The following is a 23134-nucleotide window of genomic DNA, read 5'->3' on the forward strand; positions in this document are numbered from 1 at the left end:
TAAAATAAAGAGGTACAAGAAAAAACTTTTTTTTCAGCCTCACATATATCAAACTGAAGGGAATGTATCATCTGAAAATTATTTGGGGTTGAAATAAAGTTTTTAAGATTAACTTATTTAAAAAATATGTTATTTTTATTTTTTATACAATATATTTAAAATAATCATGGAATATTAGTCCTTATACCGATCACCGAGACTTCAAAAGTCTGATACAACCTGTTCTGTAATGATCACTTCTCAAAACTAATCTCATTATCATCACAGGCAGAATTACAGTGAAAGTCGACATCGATAATATTTAATAGTATCTTGTTTATTTATTATTTTATTTTATCTCCAATCCAAATTTCATATAAAAGGTCACATTTATGTTAATTTCCATGTAAGGAAAATTATTTGTATGAAATGAAAAGCTCCAGCCAATCTGGCATTATAGTCTGGGATAGTCAGTATCTTCTTTATGAACACGTGGCTAATGTCATCCTCATGCACAGTATCGTTGCTTTCTGTTTTATTACCTACCACCCTCTTTTACGTTTTCTGCATTTTTGGAAGACAGCGCTTTATAAATATTGACATTAAAGAAGAACCATCATTCAGATGCAGTGGTGATTGATCCAAAAGTATCCAGAGACACCAATCCATTTTGCCCAAAAGTAGTTTACTCATTACTGCCACCTTATATCCGCTTAATAAATACTGGTGAAAAACTATTGATGTATAATTGGAGACTAACGCCTCAATTCTCCGACTATTGTTTGCCCTTTTTATACATTTAGGAATAACAAATTGCTTCCTTTTCCAGGACACTCGATGCTTGCACAGTACAAGCTGTGACGTTAGTAGTTATGTCCTATGTATAAGTCGGTGAGTGTTAAAGCACAAACTGGTGTAAACTGGGATAACCAGTTAATTCGATTTTATGGTGACATCTTTATACCGATGTCTTCTTTTTGTCCCCTGTAAAAACATGAAAAAAAGAACAATGATCTCAAGACAAGATTTTAACATATTTTAACATGTAATATGCTGAACTGTAGAAAAGATATGGACCGCACATCTAAAATTCATACGTTGATCTAATGCCACTAAGCAAAAATTAGCAAAACTGAACATGAGGTTCTTATTTTAAAGAGGATATCCAAGACTTAAAAAAAGGCATGTAGTTGCTAACAGAGGAAACTATCTACCTGTTGTACCCAGTGCCTGTCATTGACCGCTCCTGTCAGAGATTCAGCTACCCGCTGTTAAGAAAGCAGTAGTTTCTCTTCCTGTTGACAGGGCGAGACTAGAGGTGTCATGTGGATTGACAATTGGCTTCCTCCAGTTAGGCAGCGGAGAGCTAGCTGACAATCAGCATGACACCTGTAGTCCCATCCTGCCAACAGGAAGAGAAACTGCTGCTCTGTTGACAGCGGGTAGCTGAATCTCTGGCAGGAGCGGTCAATGACTGGTGCCAGGTACAACAGACATGATAAAACACTGTATTGAAACCACATCGCAAATCAGAATTTCTGACAGGGTTTCTGTTTGTTATATTGCCCTCGGATTATATAGCAAAAACCTGCTGAGATTCCCTTTACTTATTTTTTAAACTCTTTTCTACTGTAATAACTTTGAAACTGATTTCACCATGAGACATGAGAGATGTTTTCAAATCTTCCTTATCCAATTGTTAGAGGATACGGTCGTGTCCAGTAACTTCAAGTTCCAATGCAAACTTCCGAAACAGGAGGAAGGACTAAGTGGTCACAAGTGAGATTTCTTGTCAGTTTCTCATCTCCTCTGAGTTTTCCTCCTGTGACACTAGTTACAAGTGACATCTTTCTCTGATAGGTATTTTTTTGGTTAAGACATGTCTCACACACTCTATCTGTCTTAGATAGGCAGTAAGGTGTCCAAGAATGTGTTCTCAGGACATCAGCAAGCATAACAACCCCACAATATATGTTACCTTAATACATCATTCTTGGCTCCCTTAGTGCCGCTGTCTGTTTTATTGTGTTACTGTGCAAGTTTGGCTTTATGATTTCTGAGAAGTTGCTACACAAGGAGATGGCTGCCCCAGCATTGATGGTGTGCAGACTGGATATAATGAGAATATCTCTGGGAGATACAGTTAGTGGCAGAGGTCCAGGAATCCACTCCACTGGTGTCACCAGTAGGGTTGTATTACTGCACTTCCACTCCTTATGTTATGTGTGGCATTAGAGCACAGCATTTGTACTATACAGAAGATGAGTAAGTGGTTTGTAGACTATAGCCAAGCATAAAGAAAAGAAACACAGAGATACTGAGGAAGACAACGAGTTTCAAGCCTCACAATCTGACCTGGTAGGTCCCCAACCCCAGTTAAGGACTGTCTTCTTTAAATGGGTTGTCCACTTATTGGACAACCCCTTCTCAATCCCCATATTTGCCCTCAATAAAATAATAAAACCTATGCTCACATCCGACGCTGGTACCATTCCAGCGTTGCTGGCACTGGCTCTCACGGGGATCACATAACAGTGTTATGTCACACAATCCCTGCGGTCAATTAGCACTGGCTTCACTCTCCCCTCCTTCAGACACACGGACAAATCACATAAAGTGGTATGTAAAAATTTGGACACCCCTGGACAAAATTACTGTTATTGTGAACAGTTGAGCAAGTTGAAGATGAAATGGTCTCTAAAAGGCCTAAAGTTACAGATGACACATTTCCTTTGTATTTTAGGAAAAATTATATATTTTTTCGTTTTTACATTTTAAAAATTACAAAAAGGAAAATGGACCTATGAAAAAGTTTGGGCATCTTGCATGATTAGTACATAGTAGCATATCTTTATGAAAGTCTCATAGCTTGTATATGCTTTTTGTAGCCAGACAAGAGTCTTTTAATTCTTGTTTAGAGGGATTTCATCCATTCTTCCTTGGAAAATTGTTCAATTTCTGTGAAATTCCTAGGTCATCTTGCACTGCTCTTTTGAGATCTAACCACAGATTTTCAATGATCTTCAGATTAGGGACTGTGAGGGCCATTGTAAAACCTATAGCTTGCGCCTTTTGATGTAATCTATTATGGATTTTGATGTGTGTTTAGGGTTGTTATCCATTTGTAGAGGCCATCCCCTTTTCAACTTCAGCTTTTTTACAGATAGTGTTATGTTTGCATTTCACTGAATCCATTCTTCCCTCTACCTGTGAAATGTTCCACAGCTATTGGCTGCAACATAACCCCAAAGCATGATTGATCCATCCCCATGCTTAATGACTGTCAAGGTATTCTTTTCCTAAAATTCTGAGGGCTTTTTTCTCCAAACATACATTTGATCATTATGGCCAAAAAGTTCTATTTTAACCTCAATGGTCCACAGGACTTGTTTCCAAAATGCATCAGGCTTGTTTAGATGTTATTTTGCATAGTTCTGATGCTGAATTTTATGGTGAGGATGCAAGAGAGGTTTTCTTCTGATGACTCTTTCATATTTGTGCAGGTGTCTCTGGACAGTAGAACAATGTACTACAACTACAGAGTCTGCTAAATCTTGATGAAGGTCTTTTACATTCAAGCAGTGGTTCTGATTTGTCTCTCTAGCATTCCTATAAGCAGCACTCATTGAAATTTTGCTTGGTCTTCCAGACATTATCTTGACCTCCACTGTTCCTGTTAACTACCATTTCTTAACTACACTTCGAAGTAAGAAAGGGCAACTTGAAAACGCTTTGCTGTCTTCCTATAGCCTTCTCCTGCTTTCTGGGCCTCCATCATTTTTATTTTCAGAGTGCTAGGCAGTGGCTTAGAACAACTTATAGCTACCATTTTTTGGCACAAGGTTAGAGAAGGTTGGGCATCATCCTTACCATGATAGTGAACAAGCCATAACCCTAGTAGGGTAATTAAGGTCTGAAACGTTGGTCAAAGTTATCTGTGCACACAAGTCTCCATGCCCAATCTTTTTCATCGGACCATTTTCCTTTTTGTAATTGTTAAAATGAAAAAAAATGACTATATTTGTTTTTTTTGCAGACAATACAAAGGAAATGTGTCATCTTTAACTTTACGCCTGTTAGAAATGATTTCATCTTCAACTTGCTTAACTGTTCACAATAACAGTAATTTTGACCAGGGGTTCCCAAACCTTTATATGACTCTGTAGGCACATTCACTGAGATGAGCATAAGTGTTATTATCAGTTTACTGGGGGGCAAACACAGGGATTGAGAAGAGGTTGTTCGAGTAGTGGACAATCCCTTTTAAGCTATGACCACTAATTAAATAATTCTGTTGATGGATGGACACAAAATACTAGGATATTCTTAGTCAAGACTATTTGTAATGTTGCTTAGTTACTTATTTTAGTGGCTTTTGGACTTAACAAAAAAATGGTTATGGATAGGTGATCACTTACTTTTGCTAGTCTTCTTTTTACGTGTCTTTTTACTTGTCTGTTTACTTGTCCTTGATGTGTTTCTTTTAACATTTCCATAGATGTGATCAAGAAAAAGTTCTAAAAACAGAGAATATTTTCAATGACATTCATTCCATTTAGTACTAAATGTAATCAAGTTAGATTGTGTTGAAGAATGGTTATTTTAATTTTATTTCATAAACCAAATAGTACACATCAAAATAGAAAACATTGTAATATATATTATTAGAGAAATATTGAATTTCTTCACCTCGGTAGATCATTCATTCTCCAATTTTCAGTTCACATGGAAAATTTGTATTCAGTGATTCCAGATTTTCCCAATACTGAGATACGAGATACCAGTCTCTGCATTGCATCAGATGACTGAATAAACTGATTTTTATGGAAATGTCAGTGGTGAATGCCGCTATCTATCTTCTTTAACTTCAAATCTACACATAACATAATAATAGTTGATACTCATAAAATTCTATGGAGAACTGTAATTGTCATTTCAGGAGAACTTGCAGCAAAATGTGCGTATCTGCTTCCAACTCCTCACTCCTCTTCCCTCCATAGAATTTTAAAAGCATTCAATAGCTCTAATCAAAACTAAAAAATATCATGACGAAACCCCATCACATCCATGTGTGTATACTGTATATGTGTTGTATATTGATCACTACCAATAGCTCATGCTTAAATACAGTAAATTAGTGAAAACAGCTTAAGAAAAGTTACACAATAAACGTATTCTCAATAGGATGCTTGACTGGAAAAACTCATGTAAATTATTCTCTACATTCTACTTTAAAAGGAATCTATTAGCAGGTGTCACGCTGTGATGGATCTTCAGTAAGGGAGGGGACCTCAAGCTATCCCTGAAACTGTGACCCTAACTATTCCCGTGGGTACTCTTGATGGTGGAGAGGCCCAAGTCTCCGACCTTACTGATCTCCTGTAATTCACAAAGGTGTCCCCTCACCCAGGAGGCCTGGGACAGGAAAGTTGGTGTATCAACACATAAGACAGACAGGGGTAAAAGAAAGCAACAAACATGCAAACACTCACCAAAGGCAGAGAGGTATTAAGGGAAGGATAGGAATGCACCAACCAAATGGGAAAATATGGAAAGCATACACCCAAAACAGCATGCAACAATCTCCAGTAGCAGCAAAGTCTTCAATGTCTATGCACAGCATCTCCAAGGAGCTGTCACTCGCAAGACAGAGAGGGTCTGGCCAAGTTTTTTAGGGACAAGTAATGACCCAATCAAAAACAGTTGAAAATGGATCTGCAAGTTTCTGACCACCATAGAAAGGGTCGATAACCTCTTCATCACCAAAGGAAACCAAATTTATTTAATGTGGGACCCAAACACACAGGCTAAATGGAAAATCCACAAATCACAATTCACAGTGATCTTCTACCATCAGATCTCTCAGGATGATATGACACATTTGTGACAGCAGGATTTCACATCCTAAACTATTAATATGTGCATGTATCTCTTTCAAAGACAAGTCCTGCATTACCTTCACATTGCCAGTCCATTCTTCCGTTGTTGAGAAATCAACGTCTGAATTGCTATGCAAATGAGATTGGAGAGTTATTTGTAGATCTGAAGCCTCTGTCACTCCAGCTCTATTCCATGCCCAACACTGCCTGCTCCTGCTTGTCTGATGGCTCCTTTACCTGAAGTCACACAGCATAGATGCTCTCAGTCAAGCAGGAGGTGGCAGCATCGGACAGGAAGTAGAGCTGGAGTGACAGAGGCTTCAGATATACAAATAGATAATTAGCCTCATTAGCATTTAATTTGAAATGATGATTTCTCAGTAACTGAGGAACAGACTGGCCATGCAACGGTATTACTAGTTTTATCTTTAAAAGAGCTACATTCGCATTTTAATTATTTATTGAGGGGGGAGTGGTGAAATGCTGCTGTTAGATTCCAATTAAAGGGGTTTGTCTGAAGTCCAAAGTCATTTTCCTCTTAAATCCCTTTCCATTTAGTGCCATAATCTAAGCTATTTTCTAATATAAATTAAATAAAATCCGTACTGTTCCCTAACTGCATTAACTATTTTTCTGTTTTTTTCTCAGTTTCTTTTTGATGGCGCCCCGTTTGAGAGTACCAGTTATATGCTGGGATATCCAAACGAAGCTTCATCAGAGGGCAGAGGTTGCAGTCACTGCTGTAGCCCCTGCGCCCACCCTGAAACGAAGTGTCATCAGTGATGCTCATTTCAGGGGCTGGGCTAGTCCTTGCATGATATGCACTGAACCATAAGCACAATGACAGTGCACTCTCTGTTGCCAGATCAGATCAGCAATAATGAGCCAGCAACAGAGCAAATTGTCAGAATATCTGGAGTACAGAAACAAGTGCCAGCCCCGTAAGTGATGTCACTGGTATTCTGATAATGTGCTTTATTGGGGAAAAACACTCTCCTTTTCCCAATATTAAATATCGAGATAATGAGAAAAACATATTTGGTGTCACCGCATTGCGAAAAGTCTGATCTATTAAAATATAAAAATAATCAACCCAATTGATAGACACCGTAAACATAAAAAAATGTAAAACGTTAAAATTATGTTTTTTGGTTGGTACAATACCACAAAAAATGCTGTGAAAATATCATATCTATCCCAAAACGCTATCAATAAAAATGTGGTCCTGCCATGCAAAAAAATAAGCACTCACACAGCTTCTTCGACTAAAAAATGAAAACATTATGGGTCTTGGAAAATGGCAACACAATACCCCCAAAAATGATTTTCAAACTTCTAATTTTTTTTCAGCACTAAAATAATAATAAAAACTGGACATACTGTATTTGGTGTCGCCGTAACCCTACTAAAAAGGAGAATCATACTGCGAGGTCATGTTTAGCATACAAAGTAGATCATAAAAGCAATTCCCAAAAAGAAAATGTCAGAATTATGTTATTTTTGCAGTTTCATCAGCACAATATGTTGGAAAATGAATGGTGTCATTCAAAAGCACAACTCATCCTGCAAAAAACAAGCCCTCACACCTCTATGTGGACAAAAAAAATAAAACGTTATGGCTCTTTGCAGATGGGGATGAAAAAACAAAAGTGCAAAAACAGAAATCTGCCAAGTCAAGAAGGGGCTAAACAACTTTGACAAATTTTCCCTTTCTGTTCTCCCCTACATCGGGGCCACACACCAGAAAGTTCTGACTCTGCAGGGTTCATATTGTCGTCACCTACTGATTCATGTGGTCGGAAGCCATCCAATGTGCAATGTGTAATATGCCAATTCCCCCAACTTAAAAATGTATTTTCAATGCTGGAATAAAATACTTTTAAAAAAAAAATTTCACTTATGGAACTCAAAGAATTTTGGTTTCATAACTTTCAACAATTTTGCCCATTCTCACAATCCTGATCAGGTTGTTGCCAGAAAATTCACTCCAGATGCAGTCACAATAAGATTGAATTTCATCTAAAATGAAAAAAATTAGTGGTATCTAAAAATTGATGCATGTAACACGATAAATTTTGTTGCTGAAAAAAAAATTAGCATTTTGTGCCTAAACCTGGCAGAGATGGCTTTCAAGTGCAATAATTAATGGCAACCAATTATCTTCCATTGAGCCTGACTGCATGTGAATCTTTCACAAAAGGCAGTACAATCCTGATAGTCTAGCATCCGTTATGGTGAACTTGGACATATAGAAATACAATTTCCATGTAATTGGATGATTGAACATGTTTTTTGGCCACACAAAAGGTGAACTGACGATGCAATGGAGGTAGAGGCGGAAGTGTATGGAAAGCGGTGGCTGAGAATGGTGATGGGCCTGATGACATTGACAAGCCACTACTTGCAGGTGCAGACAGACAATCATGAGGTGAGAAAGGAGGGCAACTTGAGCCTTGCTCATCTTGCTGGTCAGCTTGCTTTCTCCACATATTTTCCTCTGAGCGACACTATCGCTGCTCGCTCAGTCTCGATCACGTGACCTCCGGCTGCAGCCGCCGCTGACATCCAGTGATATCACATCAACTTCCAGACTCTGGAAGTTGACCTTGCATCACCGAGGCATGACACAGTCTTACGCACTCCTCCTGATTGATAGGGCTGTGGGCAATGTTTCACCGCACGTCACATCCCAGTATCCAGCATGTACTCTACAAGTTTTCCCTCTCTCTTTTGCTTTCATTAGCAGAGTCCCGCAAGCGTACCTCGATACTGTGATGTGACGTGCAGTGAAATATTGCCCACAGCCCAGGCAATCAGGAGGAGTGCGTGAGACTGGGCCACGCCTTGGTGACGCAAGGTCAACTTCCAGAGTCCGGTCATTGATGTGACATCACTGGATGTCAGAGGCGGCTGAAGTTGGGGTCAATCGATCGGGACTGAGCAAGTAGCGATAGCGCCGCTCACAGTCAAATATGTCAACATTAGATATTTGCAAAAATACTTATTTGAAAGGTTTAAATCGATGTGCACAATATACATTGTAGTGGACCACCCCTTCTTTGGACCACTCATAATAGTGAATGAGAAAAATGAGAAAAACATTTTTTCAAAAATAAAATTTTATTAATCCATTTAAAATATTAAAACTATAATCCACTGTAGTAGAAAGTTTTTCAGTCTATAGTCCAATATATCCCTCTGTATTGGGGATAGAGTGTAAAAGATGGTTCAACGGACGAGCGCTACCAAGAACCTCTAACACTAGCACTATCCATCCCATAGTATTATCCACACTATCGCTAGTATATGATAGGTCCATGTATCAATCTGTACTTATATAATAGATAGAATTAGAAGTATTATAATTAGAATGTTTCTTATTTTTACAGATCTCTTATTTATTACAGCCACTGGTGTATTTTATGGCACATATAATTTAATTTTTTCAAGATAATTGCCTATAAGTATTAGTTTATGCCACTGTTGTGTTATATGGCACATGTAATAATGGTGTTCAAAATGCCTCAACCCTGTAAACCCTGGGCGCATAAGGAGGCTATTAGAAGCTAAACACACTAGGTAGGACTAAGGGTGCAGTAGTGACACTCGAGTCCTTCGCTCATAATTGTAAACTATCCAACTAAAATATGGATATACTGGCTAAGGCATCGTTCGCACATCAGTTTTTCTCATACGAGTGCTATCTGAGTTTTTCACAGACAGCACTCGTACATATGATAGTCTATGGGGCTGCTCACATGTCGGATTTTGATCCGAGGGTTGGACCAAATCAGCAATGCAAGTCTATGGGGCCATGATAAAATCAGACCACACTTGGATGAAATTCACACTCGGATTGTCAGAAAGGTGGAGAAACTTTTTTTTTCTTCTCCAAACCGACTACACCCTGATAAAAAAAAAAAAAATTGGCCCTTTTTTCTCGTTCATGGAAAATATGACGCCTGACTGAGCCCGCAACCATGCTACTATGGCATGTGCCGAGACTGGACATTGTACCGATCCCAGCTGCCACTGTCACTAGTGACAGCAGTATGTGAGGAGTTTAACAATGGAAGATCACTCCCAGCTCATCGGCCAATGGGTTACTATGGCAACAGCCACTCAGATCTCACAGGGGCAGGAAATGATAGTCTGTCTGTCAAATAAATTAGATATTGCTCCCTACATCGTGACAGAAGGCAGTTCAAGACAGGAAAAAAGTCCATTTTTTGACTGTGCGACAAATTCATGAGTCACATGCCCCATTTTCCTGAATTGGGCATAAACAAAATGGCAACTAAATTTAGGAAGATAAAAAAGGAAAGTGAGTTAAGAAAAAATGTAAATGATTAATCGGGGCCATAATTGCAGTTTTTTTTGTTCATTCTAGCTACCAAAGATAACAGTGTGTCATATAATAAAAAGTGATCATAAAGTCACATGTACCACAAAATGTCACTGATGAAAGCTACATCTTGAGCCTTCATACAGCTCTGCTGATGGAAAATTGTTATACTTAAGGCTCTCAGAATATGGCAACACGAAAACAATTGTTTTCAGAGAGGGTATTAATTGTACAAAAGTAATAAAAAAAATAAATAAAAATATATAAATTGCCATATTCATACTGACCCACAGATTAAAGGTAACACTATGCAGCATGGCGAATAGCATAAAGTTTAAATGGATAAAAACAGTGGCAGAATTATTGTTTTGTTTGAATTCATTCCCGTTAAAGCGTTAATAATCATTTGTGCCACTGACAAATGCAACTCATCCAGTAAAAAAAAAAACTCCTGTGTCTATGTTGCCAAAAACATAAAAACATTATAGCTCCTTGAATGCGACAATAGAAATACAAAAAAATGTCCTGGCATAAAGGCAAAAACTGGCTGTAAGGAGATGGACATACTGCACACGTTCCCCCTTGAAGATACCGGGTACTGTTAGGATGTATAATGTGTATTGTGGTATGCGTTATTGGTGTTGGTATTGTAATCTGCCCAGCAACAGATAGTGAGTAGGAATTATCAGAGTTAAGAGTTGGGACTAGCCCAGAGGGGGAGAGGCTACGTAGCAAGATTGACTTTCTAGTAGTGAGTCAGATAGGGTCAATCGTGCAGTAAAAGCATAGCTGTCCCTGAAGTGAGTGGAGACCGAGGTAGTGGATAGCGTGATCCTGAGTAAAGGACAGGAAGCCTATTAGTACACCCCTGAGTTTATAACAAAGAGGTAACGGGACAGGATGGAACAGAGAATGTGAGATGATGAGAGTACCCTGGGAGGGAGTCCAAAGAGTGAGCAAGCTGAGAAGCTAAGTACTGGACATATTGGCAAGCTAGTTCTCTTAAGAGGGAAGAGGACACGGAACCGCGGGTTGTGAATAGGATTCTTGCTTACTAGATTGTAGGTACTGTTCTGGGTTGTAGTGAAGCAGGTGAACTAATGGAGACAGAAACCAAGCGAGTTAATAGAAAGGAACTGAGACTGTGTGTGAAAATGCTCCCTGTGTTGACGGAAACGTTCATTAAGATATGTACCTGCGATCTTTTGTACATAATCCACATCAAATTATCATTCAGTGAAAAGTTTACTTTTACTGGTGGTCCTCCTCATTGAAGTCCTCAACATCAGGTTCTGGCCAACACAAGTCATTGGCAACATGCGGCCTGCAAAGGCGTAGCACCCCTACAGACAAAGTCCACACACCCATCCAGGACCTCCACCTTCATATAACGTGCCGAGATGTAAGAGATGAGTATCTTGCCTACGGCTACTGCCATGCTCCATGTTACAATGCCAAGGAGTTAAAGGGCCTTGCCACGTGACTTAGAATCAGAAGCCAAACCAGGCCCTCCATTTGCAGACACGTGTTTATAGGGTGTTGTCCTTCATCAGTGCAAAGCAGAATAATTGGCTGGGTGAGAGACTTTTGAAAGAAGCTTTAAAGGTTAAAGTTTCTCCTTCTGTAGAGCACCAAGTTAGTGTCTAAGTCATAAGACAAGGCCCTTTAACCCCTTTCCGACATGGCTATTTTTCCAATCCTTCTACCAAGAGCCATTCATTTTTTATTTTTCTATCTACAGAGCCTCATGAAGGTTTCTATTTTGTAGAATGAACTGTACTTTTGAATGACACCATTTATTGTATTATGTGATGTCCTGGAAAACGAAAAAAAATGAATTCCAAGTGTGGCGAAATTGCAAACAAAAAGTGAAAATCCACAATGTTTTTTTTATGGGGGGAGTAGTTATTTCCAGTGTTCATTATACAGTAAAAATTACCCAACAATATGATTCTCTAGTTCAGTGCAATTATGGAGATACCAAAATGCATAGGGTTTTTATTATTTAAGTAGTGAAAAAAAAAATGAAGAAATTTGCACACAAAAAAAAAAACTGCTTATGTTCTCTCACAACAATAAACAAATAATAGATAAATAAAAGAGAGAAAATGTTATATATCACGTTTGTGAGTCTCTGATGTCCCCAGTGTTCCCTACAACCTTTGTGCTATATAAACCACAAAAACTTGAACTTCTTGCTGATCTGTCCAAGTAACGTGCGTCCGTGCATCGAACATGATGTGTAGTGACCGCTATGCTCTTACACCTGTGGTTATCTAGCGGTTACATGTTTGAGCACGTTATACTGACCAGCGTTTTGCAATGTATTAATGCTCGGTTACAATCACCTGCAGCAGAGTCATCTCTGAACAAATTCTTATGAAAATTGTCGATGTTTTGTGAATTACCAAAATGTTGAAAAACCCACAAGAAGCCATGTACATTCAGCAATAGAGTAATAGTAAAGTAGTGCTCGTACATAGACAGAAGACAGGGGACTTATTATGGCGGCTCCCCTTATACATTAGGTTTTGATACTTAGGACAATAGGGTCCGCACTGTTCATAAGACAATTCCCATATACTGACAATGCAGATTAAATAGAAATTTACAGTTAGTAGTTACCTTTTTTCTTCTTCCTCTTGCAGTACAGGCAGTATACGATTAACAGTATGGGGATAATGAGAAGGGTAGTCAGGTACAAAAATCGGATATCTAGAACAAAAGCTGAAGCATTTTACTGTTAATTACAGAAATATAATAATAACACATTCTAATACACACAATGTCCTAGGGGGAACGTATCGCCTTTTGGAGAGCGTCAAGTCAGCTTAAGGAGACTTAAAGGCCATGCGAATTCAAATATGCAAATTGTCTCTTCAAAGAGAAAGAGAACGGGACTCTAGTGTCGCTTATTGGAAATAACGATCCTAAAAGTCAATATCGACCCATTAACGTTTTAGGATTGATACATCCAATAGGTGGCACTAGAGTCCAAGTCTTCTTCCTCTCTGAGGAGAATATTTACATATCAATTTACACGGTGAAACGGTCTTCGTATTTAGGGCATTCCTGATTCAGGAGCAGATAGAAATGACTTTAGAATAAAATATTATATAGAACTAATCATCCTTTGCCTAAAAGGCGTACCCGTGCCTCCCCCGTATAGGTTATCCAGAAGTATAAGTATAGAGGATGCAGAGGTTACACCATATTCAGAGAGCAGTATAAACATGATGTGTGATAGTTTGGAGGTCCTGCATATGTTTCACAGTCTGTTCCATTTTTAGGTTATAATTTACGCACTACAAACTACTTTCAGGAGGTAAATAACCAAGTGCCAAAATATTTATATATAAAGCTTGAAAGATGTTTTTAGGTAACATAAAATATTCATACAAGAGTTTTAAATTGTAAACCGTATAACTGACTAATATAGTTCTATTCATCTTGTAGCTAGCTGTGTGATCAGAGTTCTCGCAACTTGGTTTGTGCGCAACACAGGAGTGTGTGAACGGAGATGGTTGACTTCATATTTCAGTAGTTAAGCCAGCCCCCTTTATTTACTGCTCTGGCTATGTGCCCACAGATGTAATGTTGTCTCCTAGGACCTGGGATGGAGCAGCTACTAAAGGATTGTGGCACCTAGCCTAACAGAACTACATTAGTAACTACTATAATTCACAATTTAAGATTTATTTTTTTTGCCTACGAAACTCATTTAACCTCTTAAAAACATGTTCTGACCCTTAAACAGGACATTTTACCAGTTTGGCCAAAATACGGAATAGTGGCTGTAGAGCTGAATAAAACAATTTTTATTTTTTAATTTCTACTCTCCATTGCGGAGATATTAGCTTGTTAAGTTGTGTTCATAATTTAAGTTAAGTCCAGGGGAAGAAGTATTATCAGAAATTTTTCACTGGGGGTGTGTTCTTTTCTCCCTGCATGAGCTTGACTAATCATAAGCAGGCAGCAGTGTACAGGGGATAAAACACCCACCCACAATTGTTTAGAATAGGTTTTCTCCTATGTGAGACAGTCTGCTTTCCTCACTTCAGAACTGAGTGTGATTAGTACAAAGTGCCAGAAGTAGAACAGAGATGAATGTGAATACATACAACTTTCAGCTGTAATTTTATAACAGTTAGTGTGAGGGAGGGGAAGTGCAAAAGAGCTGACAACACTATTAGAAGAGAGTTGCAGCTGCAGAGGTGTTTGTAATGAAACAAAACACAGCTCTGCCGTACTGCTCCACCCCCTGCCATTAGATGAAAGGTAAAAGGTGTATGTAATGACACTCAGCTCTGCTCTAACCTCTTGTAAACACACAGCTCTGCAGTGAGAGCAATAAGGAGAGCAGACTGTCACTACATATGAAACCTTATTTTCAGGAATTCGAACCTATATGCTCAAAAAATATCAATTCCCCTTTTTACCTAAAGAACTGATTAACCTTATCATTAACCCATCAAATAAAATCATATAGAAACTAGCAAACTATATTCTAAATTACCTTTAGATAATCACCTAACCAAAAATATTAACCTAATAAAATGGGGAAAAAGATCTAGATAATAACTTTACATCTGCTCAATGGAAGAATGACTTAAAACCTTCTGTTCTGTCTCCGCCATCTAATTTGTTACCTCCGATTATCTGTTTGCATAATTTGCAGTTTCTCAGCCAGTATACAGGACTTGATATATTCATACCTTTATTTGTAGTGCTTTGGCTCCCTCTAGCGGTCAGAGATATGTTGACTGTTCTATTTTTCTGTTATGTATTTTTTATGTCTGATTCTCCCTTGCAATGCATTATGGTAGCTCAGCCTACATTTCCCTCCATTATCCTTTCACTTCCAGTTTGCTCTCCAGGAAAGACGCTTGCACTTCATCCCCCTTGCGATTGCATTGCCGGTATGTCTTTATGCTCTCTGTAGATATTTCTGCTCTATATTAGCCTAGCTTAACCAGTTGCTCTCCTAGTTCAGTTACTAGCCTTCTAAATGTAATGCATAACGTTTATCATGTGTAGTATGTATTTGTTCTATACCATGTACTGATTCCATGTATATCATTGTTCACAGTTTCACCGCATCAATATACCACTACGTTTAATAAAGCACAGACTCAACCACAGTCTCCTTATTGGACCCGGTATAGCGGTTTAGCTGACTGGATAGCTACAATGAGCCTGCCTCATTTAGTGAGGACAGAGCAGTGAAACGGCAGCCATCCATCTAGTGGGATTCAAGTCACCGGCTACAGAGAGACTAAATACAGCTACAGCAATCTCTGCACAGCCAAGCACTTTCCCAAGACACCATGTCTCACAAATCGCATAGAACAAGATCTGTTACTTCCGTCTCCTCAAAGACAACATCCATCAGCAGCGCGGTCGCCATTGCCCGCGCAAATGCTGAAGCCGCCAAAATACGAGCGAGCTTTGCTGACCAAGAGATGCAACTTAAATTAGAAAAGGCACGCCTAGATGACGAAGAGAGAAGGTCACGCTTAGAGAGAGCCGACCAAGAGAGAAGGATGCAGTTAGAAAAGGCACGCATAGATCATGAGAGAGCAGACCAAGAGAGAAGGATGCAGTTAGAAAAGGCACGCGTGGATGCCGCCTTAGAAAGCCTAGCAGCAAAAAGGGAAGCTGCCGCAGCCCTCGCTGAAGCGGAATCGCTAGAAGCCGCGCAAAGTCCCAAGCTGCATAGCCAAAGCAGTACGTCGAGTCTGGAGTTTCCACTACAAGACTCACCACAACGCACATCTCAGTTTGTTAATAAACTTCCTGATCCAAACTATAACCCTGAATCAGTACCAAAACAAGAATACGACGTCTCCAGCGAAGTGAGCGAGGTAACCAGGTAACCAATGTGGATCACCCTGCTGACACACCATCGGTCAGACCGAAGCAATACGACACCGGCTGGCGCCACTCTGAGGACACTAACAGGTATGAACGCACCTCACATCAATATCAGGACGATCCATCACCAGTGTACTCCACTGACAACCGGTTCACAACAGAATTTGCCAAGTTCTTCACACGACGTGAACTGGTTGCCAAGGGACTCATGAAATTCACTGACCAAGCTGAAGGTTACAGAGCTTGGAAAGCTTCCTTCCAAAATGTCATTAGAGACTTGGGGCTACAACACAGGGAAGAGATAGACCTGTTAGTCAAATACCTGGGAGAAGAGTCAGTCAAACACGCAGTAAGGATCAGAGACATTAATATAAACCGCCCTGAGACTGGCCTCAAAGAGATCTGGAAGAGGCTGAATGAGTGTTACGGCTCAGCAGAAGTAATAGAAAAGGCCTTGTTCAAAAGAATCGATGACTTCCCTAAAATTTCTAACAAAGGTCTCCAGAAACTTAGAGAGCTAAGCGACCTACTAAAGGAAGTCCAAGTTGCCAAATACGAGGACGACCTACAGGGACTTGCATTTCTCGACACAGCCAGAGGTGTTAACCCTATAGTCCAGAAGTTGCCCTACAATCTACAGGAGAGGTGGCTCACACATGGTTCCACGTACAAATACAAACACAGTGTTCCATTTCCTCCCTTCTCCGTTTTTGTAGACTTTATACACCAACAAGCGAGAATTAGAAACGATCCCAGCTTTGACTTTGCGATGCCATATGCCACACCGTCACCACCTGCAAATCCACGCAGAACATCTGTGGCAGTACACAAGACTTATGTTTCTTCTCCAGGTTCTAATTACAGGTCTGCTGGCTGCTCCCAATCAGAGACAAAGGTGCAGGACCCTGACAAGCAGTGCCCACTTCATCAGAAGCCTCATCCTCTCCTGAAATGCAGAGCCTTCAGAGGAAAATCTATGCCAGACCGCAGAAGCTTCCTGAAAGAGAACGGTATCTGCTACAAGTGCTGCTCGTCCACAACTCATCTCGCCAAGGATTGCAAGGTCAGTGTAAAATGCACAGAATGTGGCACCACAGACCATAACACTGCTCTACACCCTGGCCCGGCTCCATGGAGTGCACAAAACACGCCAGCTGACAGTGAGCATGGCGGGGAGGGAAAGGAACACTGATACAGCTACGCCAGAGATCACTTCACAATGTACCGAGGTCTGCAAAGGGACAATAGACAGTAGGTCCTGTTCAAAAATATGCCTTGTCAGAGTATACCCAAAAGGCCATAGAGACCAGGCTGTAAGACTGTATGCTATCTTGGATGATCAAAGTAATCGATCCTTGGCAAGATCAACATTCTTTGACCTATTCAACATCAAAGGGCCAAGCACTCCCTACTCATTAAAGACGTGTGCAGGTACTGTGACAACAGCAGGCAGGAAAGCTACTGACTACCAAATCGAGTCATTAGACGGACAATTCTGCCTACCGCTACCTACGATCATCGAATGTAACCAGATCCCAGACAACAGATCTGAAATCCCTAAGCCAGATGTAGCAATCCATCACGCTCACTTAAAGCGAATAGCACACCTTATACCAGAACTCGACCATCAGGCCCAGATAATTCTGCTGTTGGGGAGAGATATCCTGCATGTTCATAAAGTGAGACGTCATATCAATGGACTCCACAATGCTCCCTATGCCCAAAAGCTAGACCTAGGATGGGTCATAATTGGCAACGTATGCTTGGGACGCATGCACGCCCCATCTTCTGTGACAAGCATGCTGACAAATACATTGGAGAAAGGACGACCATCTCTGTTTCAACCTTGTAACAATGAGTTCCATGTCAGGGAACTGCCACACAGCATCCAACTGCCCAATCATTTAATAGACTTTACTCACGACAGCAGCATAGTGTCGGGAAGCTATGAGGATCAGTTAGGGTGCACAGTCTTCCAGAGAACTAAGCAGGACAACCAAGTGGCAATGTCGGTAGAGGACAAGTTGTTCTTAGAGGTAATGGACAAGGGACTCGTTAAAGATGAGACCAACAGCTGGGTCGCACCTCTTCCCTTCAAAACCCACAGACCACGTCTACCGAACAACAGAAATCAGGCATTACAACGTTTCTCCTCTCTCAAACATAATCTACAAAAGAAACCAGAGATGAAAGATCACTTTTTCTCCTTCATGTCAAAGATTTTCGAAAACTGTCACGCAGAACTAGCTCCCACTCTCAAAGACTCTAAAGAATGCTGGTTTCTACCCATGTTCGGAGTATACCACCCTAAAAAACCAGGCCAGATCAGAGTCGTGTTCGATTCCAGTGCCAAATTCAATGATGTCTCCCTGAATGACGTTCTACTGACAGGACCAGACCTCAATAACAAACTGCTGGGAGTACTTATGCGCTTCCGTAAGGATTCCATTGCCTTCATCGCTGACATCCAGCAAATGTTCCATTGTTTCCTTGTGAGAGAGAGAGACAGGAACTTCCTAAGATTCTTCTGGTACAGAGACAATGATCCCTATAAAGAAGTCACAGAGTATCGCATGAGAGTGCACATCTTTGGCAACAGTCCTTCCCCTGCAGTCGCCATTTATGGACTCAAAAGGTCGGCTCGGGAAGGAGAAGCAGAATACGGAGCAGATGTCAGACAATTCATAGAAAAGGACTTTTATGTCGACGACTGTCTAAAAGCCATGCCTTCAAATGAGACTGCCATCAGTCTTCTCAGGAGAGCCCAGGACATGCTTGCCTGCTCGAACCTTAGGCTTCATAAAATAGCCTCAAACAGCCAAGAACTCATGGAAGCATTCCCTTCTCAGGACCTATGTAATGGTCTCAGAGGCCTGGACCTGGGGTCAGACCCCGCACCAATGCAACGCAGCCTTGGGCTTCTCTGGAATCTACAGTCAGACACTTTCACCTTTCAGGTCAACCAGGAAGAAAGGCCTTTCACATGTAGAGGCGTCCTGTCTACCATCAACAGTCTGTACGATCCCTTGGGTTTTGCAGCTCCTGTTACTATACAAGGCAAGGCCCTACTAAGAGACTTAACTAGGGAAACATCTGACTGGGATGCACCTCTGCCACCTGAAAAGAGGATCCAGTGAGAAGAGTGGAAGAACTCGTTAGCGGCACTCTCCAACCTGAATGTGCCAAGACCATACGCCCCTGTGCAATCTACGGAGATACAGAGCCAAAGACTGTACGTATTTGCAGATGCTTCCGTCAAAGCAATTGCCGCTGTTGCCTACCTCAAAACTGTAGACTCCAAATGTCAGTGCCACATTGGTTTCATTATGGGAAAGGCCAAACTCGCACCACAACCAGAGCACACTATACCCAGGTTAGAGCTTTGTGCCGCAGTCCTAGCCGTTGAGTTAGCAGAGTTCATCACATCTGAAATGGATATCGACCTGACACAGGCCAAGTTCTACTCAGACAGCAAAGTAGTCTTGGGATATATCCACAACGAAACCAGGCGATTCTACGTTTATGTCAATAACAGAGTGCTACGAATCAGGAGAGCAGTTCATCCAAAGCAGTGGCATTACATACCCACGGACCAGAATCCCGCAGATCATGCAACTAGAGCAGTTGACGCAAGTCGACTAGGAAGCACAACGTGGCTCTCAGGACCAAAACTATTGTACGTTGAGGAATGTTTTCCAGACACCTTTGAACTAGTAGGAGAGGACTCAGATGCTGAAATCCACCCTCAGGTGTCTACACTTCATACAATGACCTCTGTTTTCCAGCTTGGATCTTGCAGGTTCGACAGATTCTCAAGTTGGAAGTCACTTACTCGAGCCATTACCTGCCTGACTCATATAGCTCGCTCATTCAGGACCACCAGAACTTGTGGCACAGAAAAATGTAAAGGTTGGCATCTTTGTAAAGATACATATGTTACCTCTGACTTAGAGTTCTCTAGAAATCACATCATCCTCACTGTTCAAAGAGAAACCTACTTTGCAGAAATCCAATGTCTCATTAACAAAGCTCCAATACCAGTGAGCAGCGTATTGAGAAAACTCGACCCATTCATCGACAACAGTGGCCTACTGAGAGTAGGAGGCCGACTCAAAGAAGCTGAGATGGAGTTTGTGGAGAAATTCCCTCTTATACTTCCTGGAAAATGTCATGTTGCCTACCTAATCGTACAACATTACCACAATCTGGTCAAGCACCAAGGAAGACTATTTACAGAAGGAGCCATCAGATCTGCTGGCGTGTGGATCATTGGTGCAAAGAGACTCATCAGTAGTGTCATCTACAAATGTATTACCTGCCGTAAGCTTCGTGGTTCGACTCAAACCCAAAAGATGGCCGACCTACCAGCAGATAGACTCAGCTCAGACCCTCCCTTTACCAGCGTTGGTCTCGATGTGTTTGGGCCTTGGTCAGTTGTTACACATCGTACGAGAGGCGGCCAAGCCAATAGTAAACGTTGGGCAGTCATGTTCACTTGCATGTCAATCAGAGCCGTCCACATAGAGGTCATCGAGTCCCTCGACACGTCAAGCTTCATCAATGCCTTAAGACGCTTTATTGCCATCCGTGGTCCTATCAAGCACATACGCTCAGACAGAGGTACCAACTTTGTCGGTGCAGCAAAGGAATTGGGAATACCTTCAAATCTAGACTATAAGACTCTTGAGCGGTTCCTCAGTGACCAAAGTTGCACATGGTCATGCAACCCACCTCATTCTTCACATATGGGAGGATCTTGGGAGCGAATGATTGGTCTAGTACGGAGAATTCTTGACTCCACTCTTCTTCAAGAAGGAGCAGTGAGGCTTACCCATGAAAGCCTAATCACCTTCATGGCAGAAGCTGCAGCTATAATCAACGCAAGACCCTTGGTTCCAGTTCCTAACGACCCTGAGGAGCCCTTGTTATTGACTCCAGCTACTCTACTTACCCAGAAAACGGGACTGTCCAGTGCCCCTCCAGGAGGATTTGACGCTAAGGACCTCTACAAGCGCCAATGGAGACAGGTACAAAGTCTTGCAAATACTTTCTGGGACAGGTGGCGCAAACAATATTTGTCTACCCTGCAGCCACGTACGAAGTGGCAATCTACTAAACCTAATCTGAACGTAGGTGACCTTGTTCTTGTGAAAGACTGTCAAATTCACCGGAACCAGTGGCCACTTGGTCTAGTTACCGCAACGTTCCCGAGCAAGGACGGCAACGTCCGCAAAGTTGAACTAAGGATGACCAAAGGGAATGAACCTAAGACATTTTCCAGACCGGTATCTGAACTGGTCCTATTGTTGCCTTCGGAAGAAAGGATTAGTGACATCCGTTGATGTCAGACGGGGAGTGTTCTGTATCCGCCATATAATTTGTTACCTCCGATTATCTGTTTGCATAATTTGCAGTTTCTCAGCCAGTATACAGGACTTGATATATTCATACCTTTATTTGTAGTGCTTTGGCTCCCTCTAGCGGTCAGAGATATGTTGACTGTTCTATTTTTCTGTTATGTATTTTTTATGTCTGATTCTCCCTTGCAATGCATTATGGTAGCTCAGCCTACATTTCCCTCCATTATCCTTTCACTTCCAGTTTGCTCTCCAGGAAAGACGCTTGCACTTCATCCCCCTTGCGATTGCATTGCCGGTATGTCTTTATGCTCTCTGTAGATATTTCTGCTCTATATTAGCCTAGCTTAACCAGTTGCTCTCCTAGTTCAGTTACTAGCCTTCTAAATGTAATGCATAACGTTTATCATGTGTAGTATGTATTTGTTCTATACCATGTACTGATTCCATGTATATCATTGTTCACAGTTTCACCGCATCAATATACCACTACGTTTAATAAAGCACAGACTCAACCACAGTCTCCTTATTGGACCCGGTATAGCGGTTTAGCTGACTGGATAGCTACAATGAGCCTGCCTCATTTAGTGAGGACAGAACACCTTCATATACAGCTACCAAATCAGCATCCCTACAAGAAACCTACTTTAAATTAATATGCAGGAGTTATTTTGTACCACTAAGACATCCACTATGGTGGAGGAACTGTAAAAAAGTAGGTAAAATCTTTTACAAATGTCCAATTATTCAAGAAGCATTAGACTTAATACAAAGAGTAAGACAGATGCAAATTCCACTGTCTCCCAAACCTGCTTAATTTTCATTAAAATCATCAGCTATACCCACAAAGGCTATCTACATCCCTATTCAGATTTTGATAGCCACGAAAATCCTTATTGCCTCACATTGGGGACAATGAAAAATACCCACAATATTAAACATTATTGAAAAAGTCTCACATCAAAAAAATTATGAATATATCTTTTCAGTAAGAAATATCTGTATATATGAAATGGAGCTAACATGTATGGTACAAAGAATTATTTCCAACAAGAAGGAACCTCCGACACTCAATCTCATTTGACTGAGAAAAAACATTAGATGAGACTGAAAATAAATAAAATATCAATACTGAAGCAGGTAATCACAAAAGTCATGCTCCAGTTATTACAACAATAGATAAGACTCAACTAATAAGAAAATTAGAAAATTGGTTTCCCTTTAAAGCCATATGTTACCGAACTATTCAATTGACCATATTTTGGGCCTCATGGGGGTTTCTTCGTTTGTCTTTTTTACCATTTTAGATATTATGCTTGTTGGTAATTCAGTCCTAATATAGCAAATATTTCTGGGATCTGGGCTACATACTAAAGCTCACACTTATGTAATGTAGCGTGCTGCACTGATTCCATTAGTGGTAGAGCACATATATGCCCATGTTTTTCATCAAATAACATGTTACTGGTTTTGTATCATATTATCGGTAATTGTTATAATTAAGAAATTGGCATTCCTTTGATACAGGTTTAGTCATTGCTTATGATAGTTTACTTCCCTATCCCTCACCACTTGATCTCTATTACCTACCTTCTAGTCCCCTCTATAATTCTTACCATGTTCATCACTCCCTTTCCTCAAAATCTATTAGATTTCAAAGATTACAAAATAAACAATACAAATATCTTTTACAGTAAGAA

At 40.6% G+C, this 23134-nt stretch overlaps 1 protein-coding gene across 2 annotated transcripts in view; it reads right to left on the reverse strand.

Annotated features, from left to right (window-relative positions):
• Positions 1-299: 299 nt before the first annotated feature.
• The window catches only part of TMIGD2 (transmembrane and immunoglobulin domain containing 2), a 43261-nt gene continuing 20426 nt past the window's right edge, over positions 300-23134 (reverse strand). Inside the window, exons 3-5 of one of the 2 annotated variants that reach the window (XM_077279162.1) lie at positions 12829-12930; positions 4398-4496; positions 300-963 (exon numbers count right to left, since the gene is read on the reverse strand). In XM_077279162.1, the coding sequence (XP_077135277.1) occupies positions 938-963; positions 4398-4496; positions 12829-12930 (227 nt within the window). In that variant the 3' untranslated portion in view covers positions 300-937. The remainder of the gene's footprint in view (positions 964-4397; positions 4497-12828; positions 12931-23134) is intronic. The other variant, XM_077279180.1, reaches the window with a different exon arrangement.

The sequence above is a fragment of the Ranitomeya variabilis genome, chromosome 1, assembly GCF_051348905.1.
Source record: "Ranitomeya variabilis isolate aRanVar5 chromosome 1, aRanVar5.hap1, whole genome shotgun sequence".
Classification (NCBI taxonomy): domain Eukaryota; kingdom Metazoa; phylum Chordata; class Amphibia; order Anura; family Dendrobatidae; genus Ranitomeya; species Ranitomeya variabilis.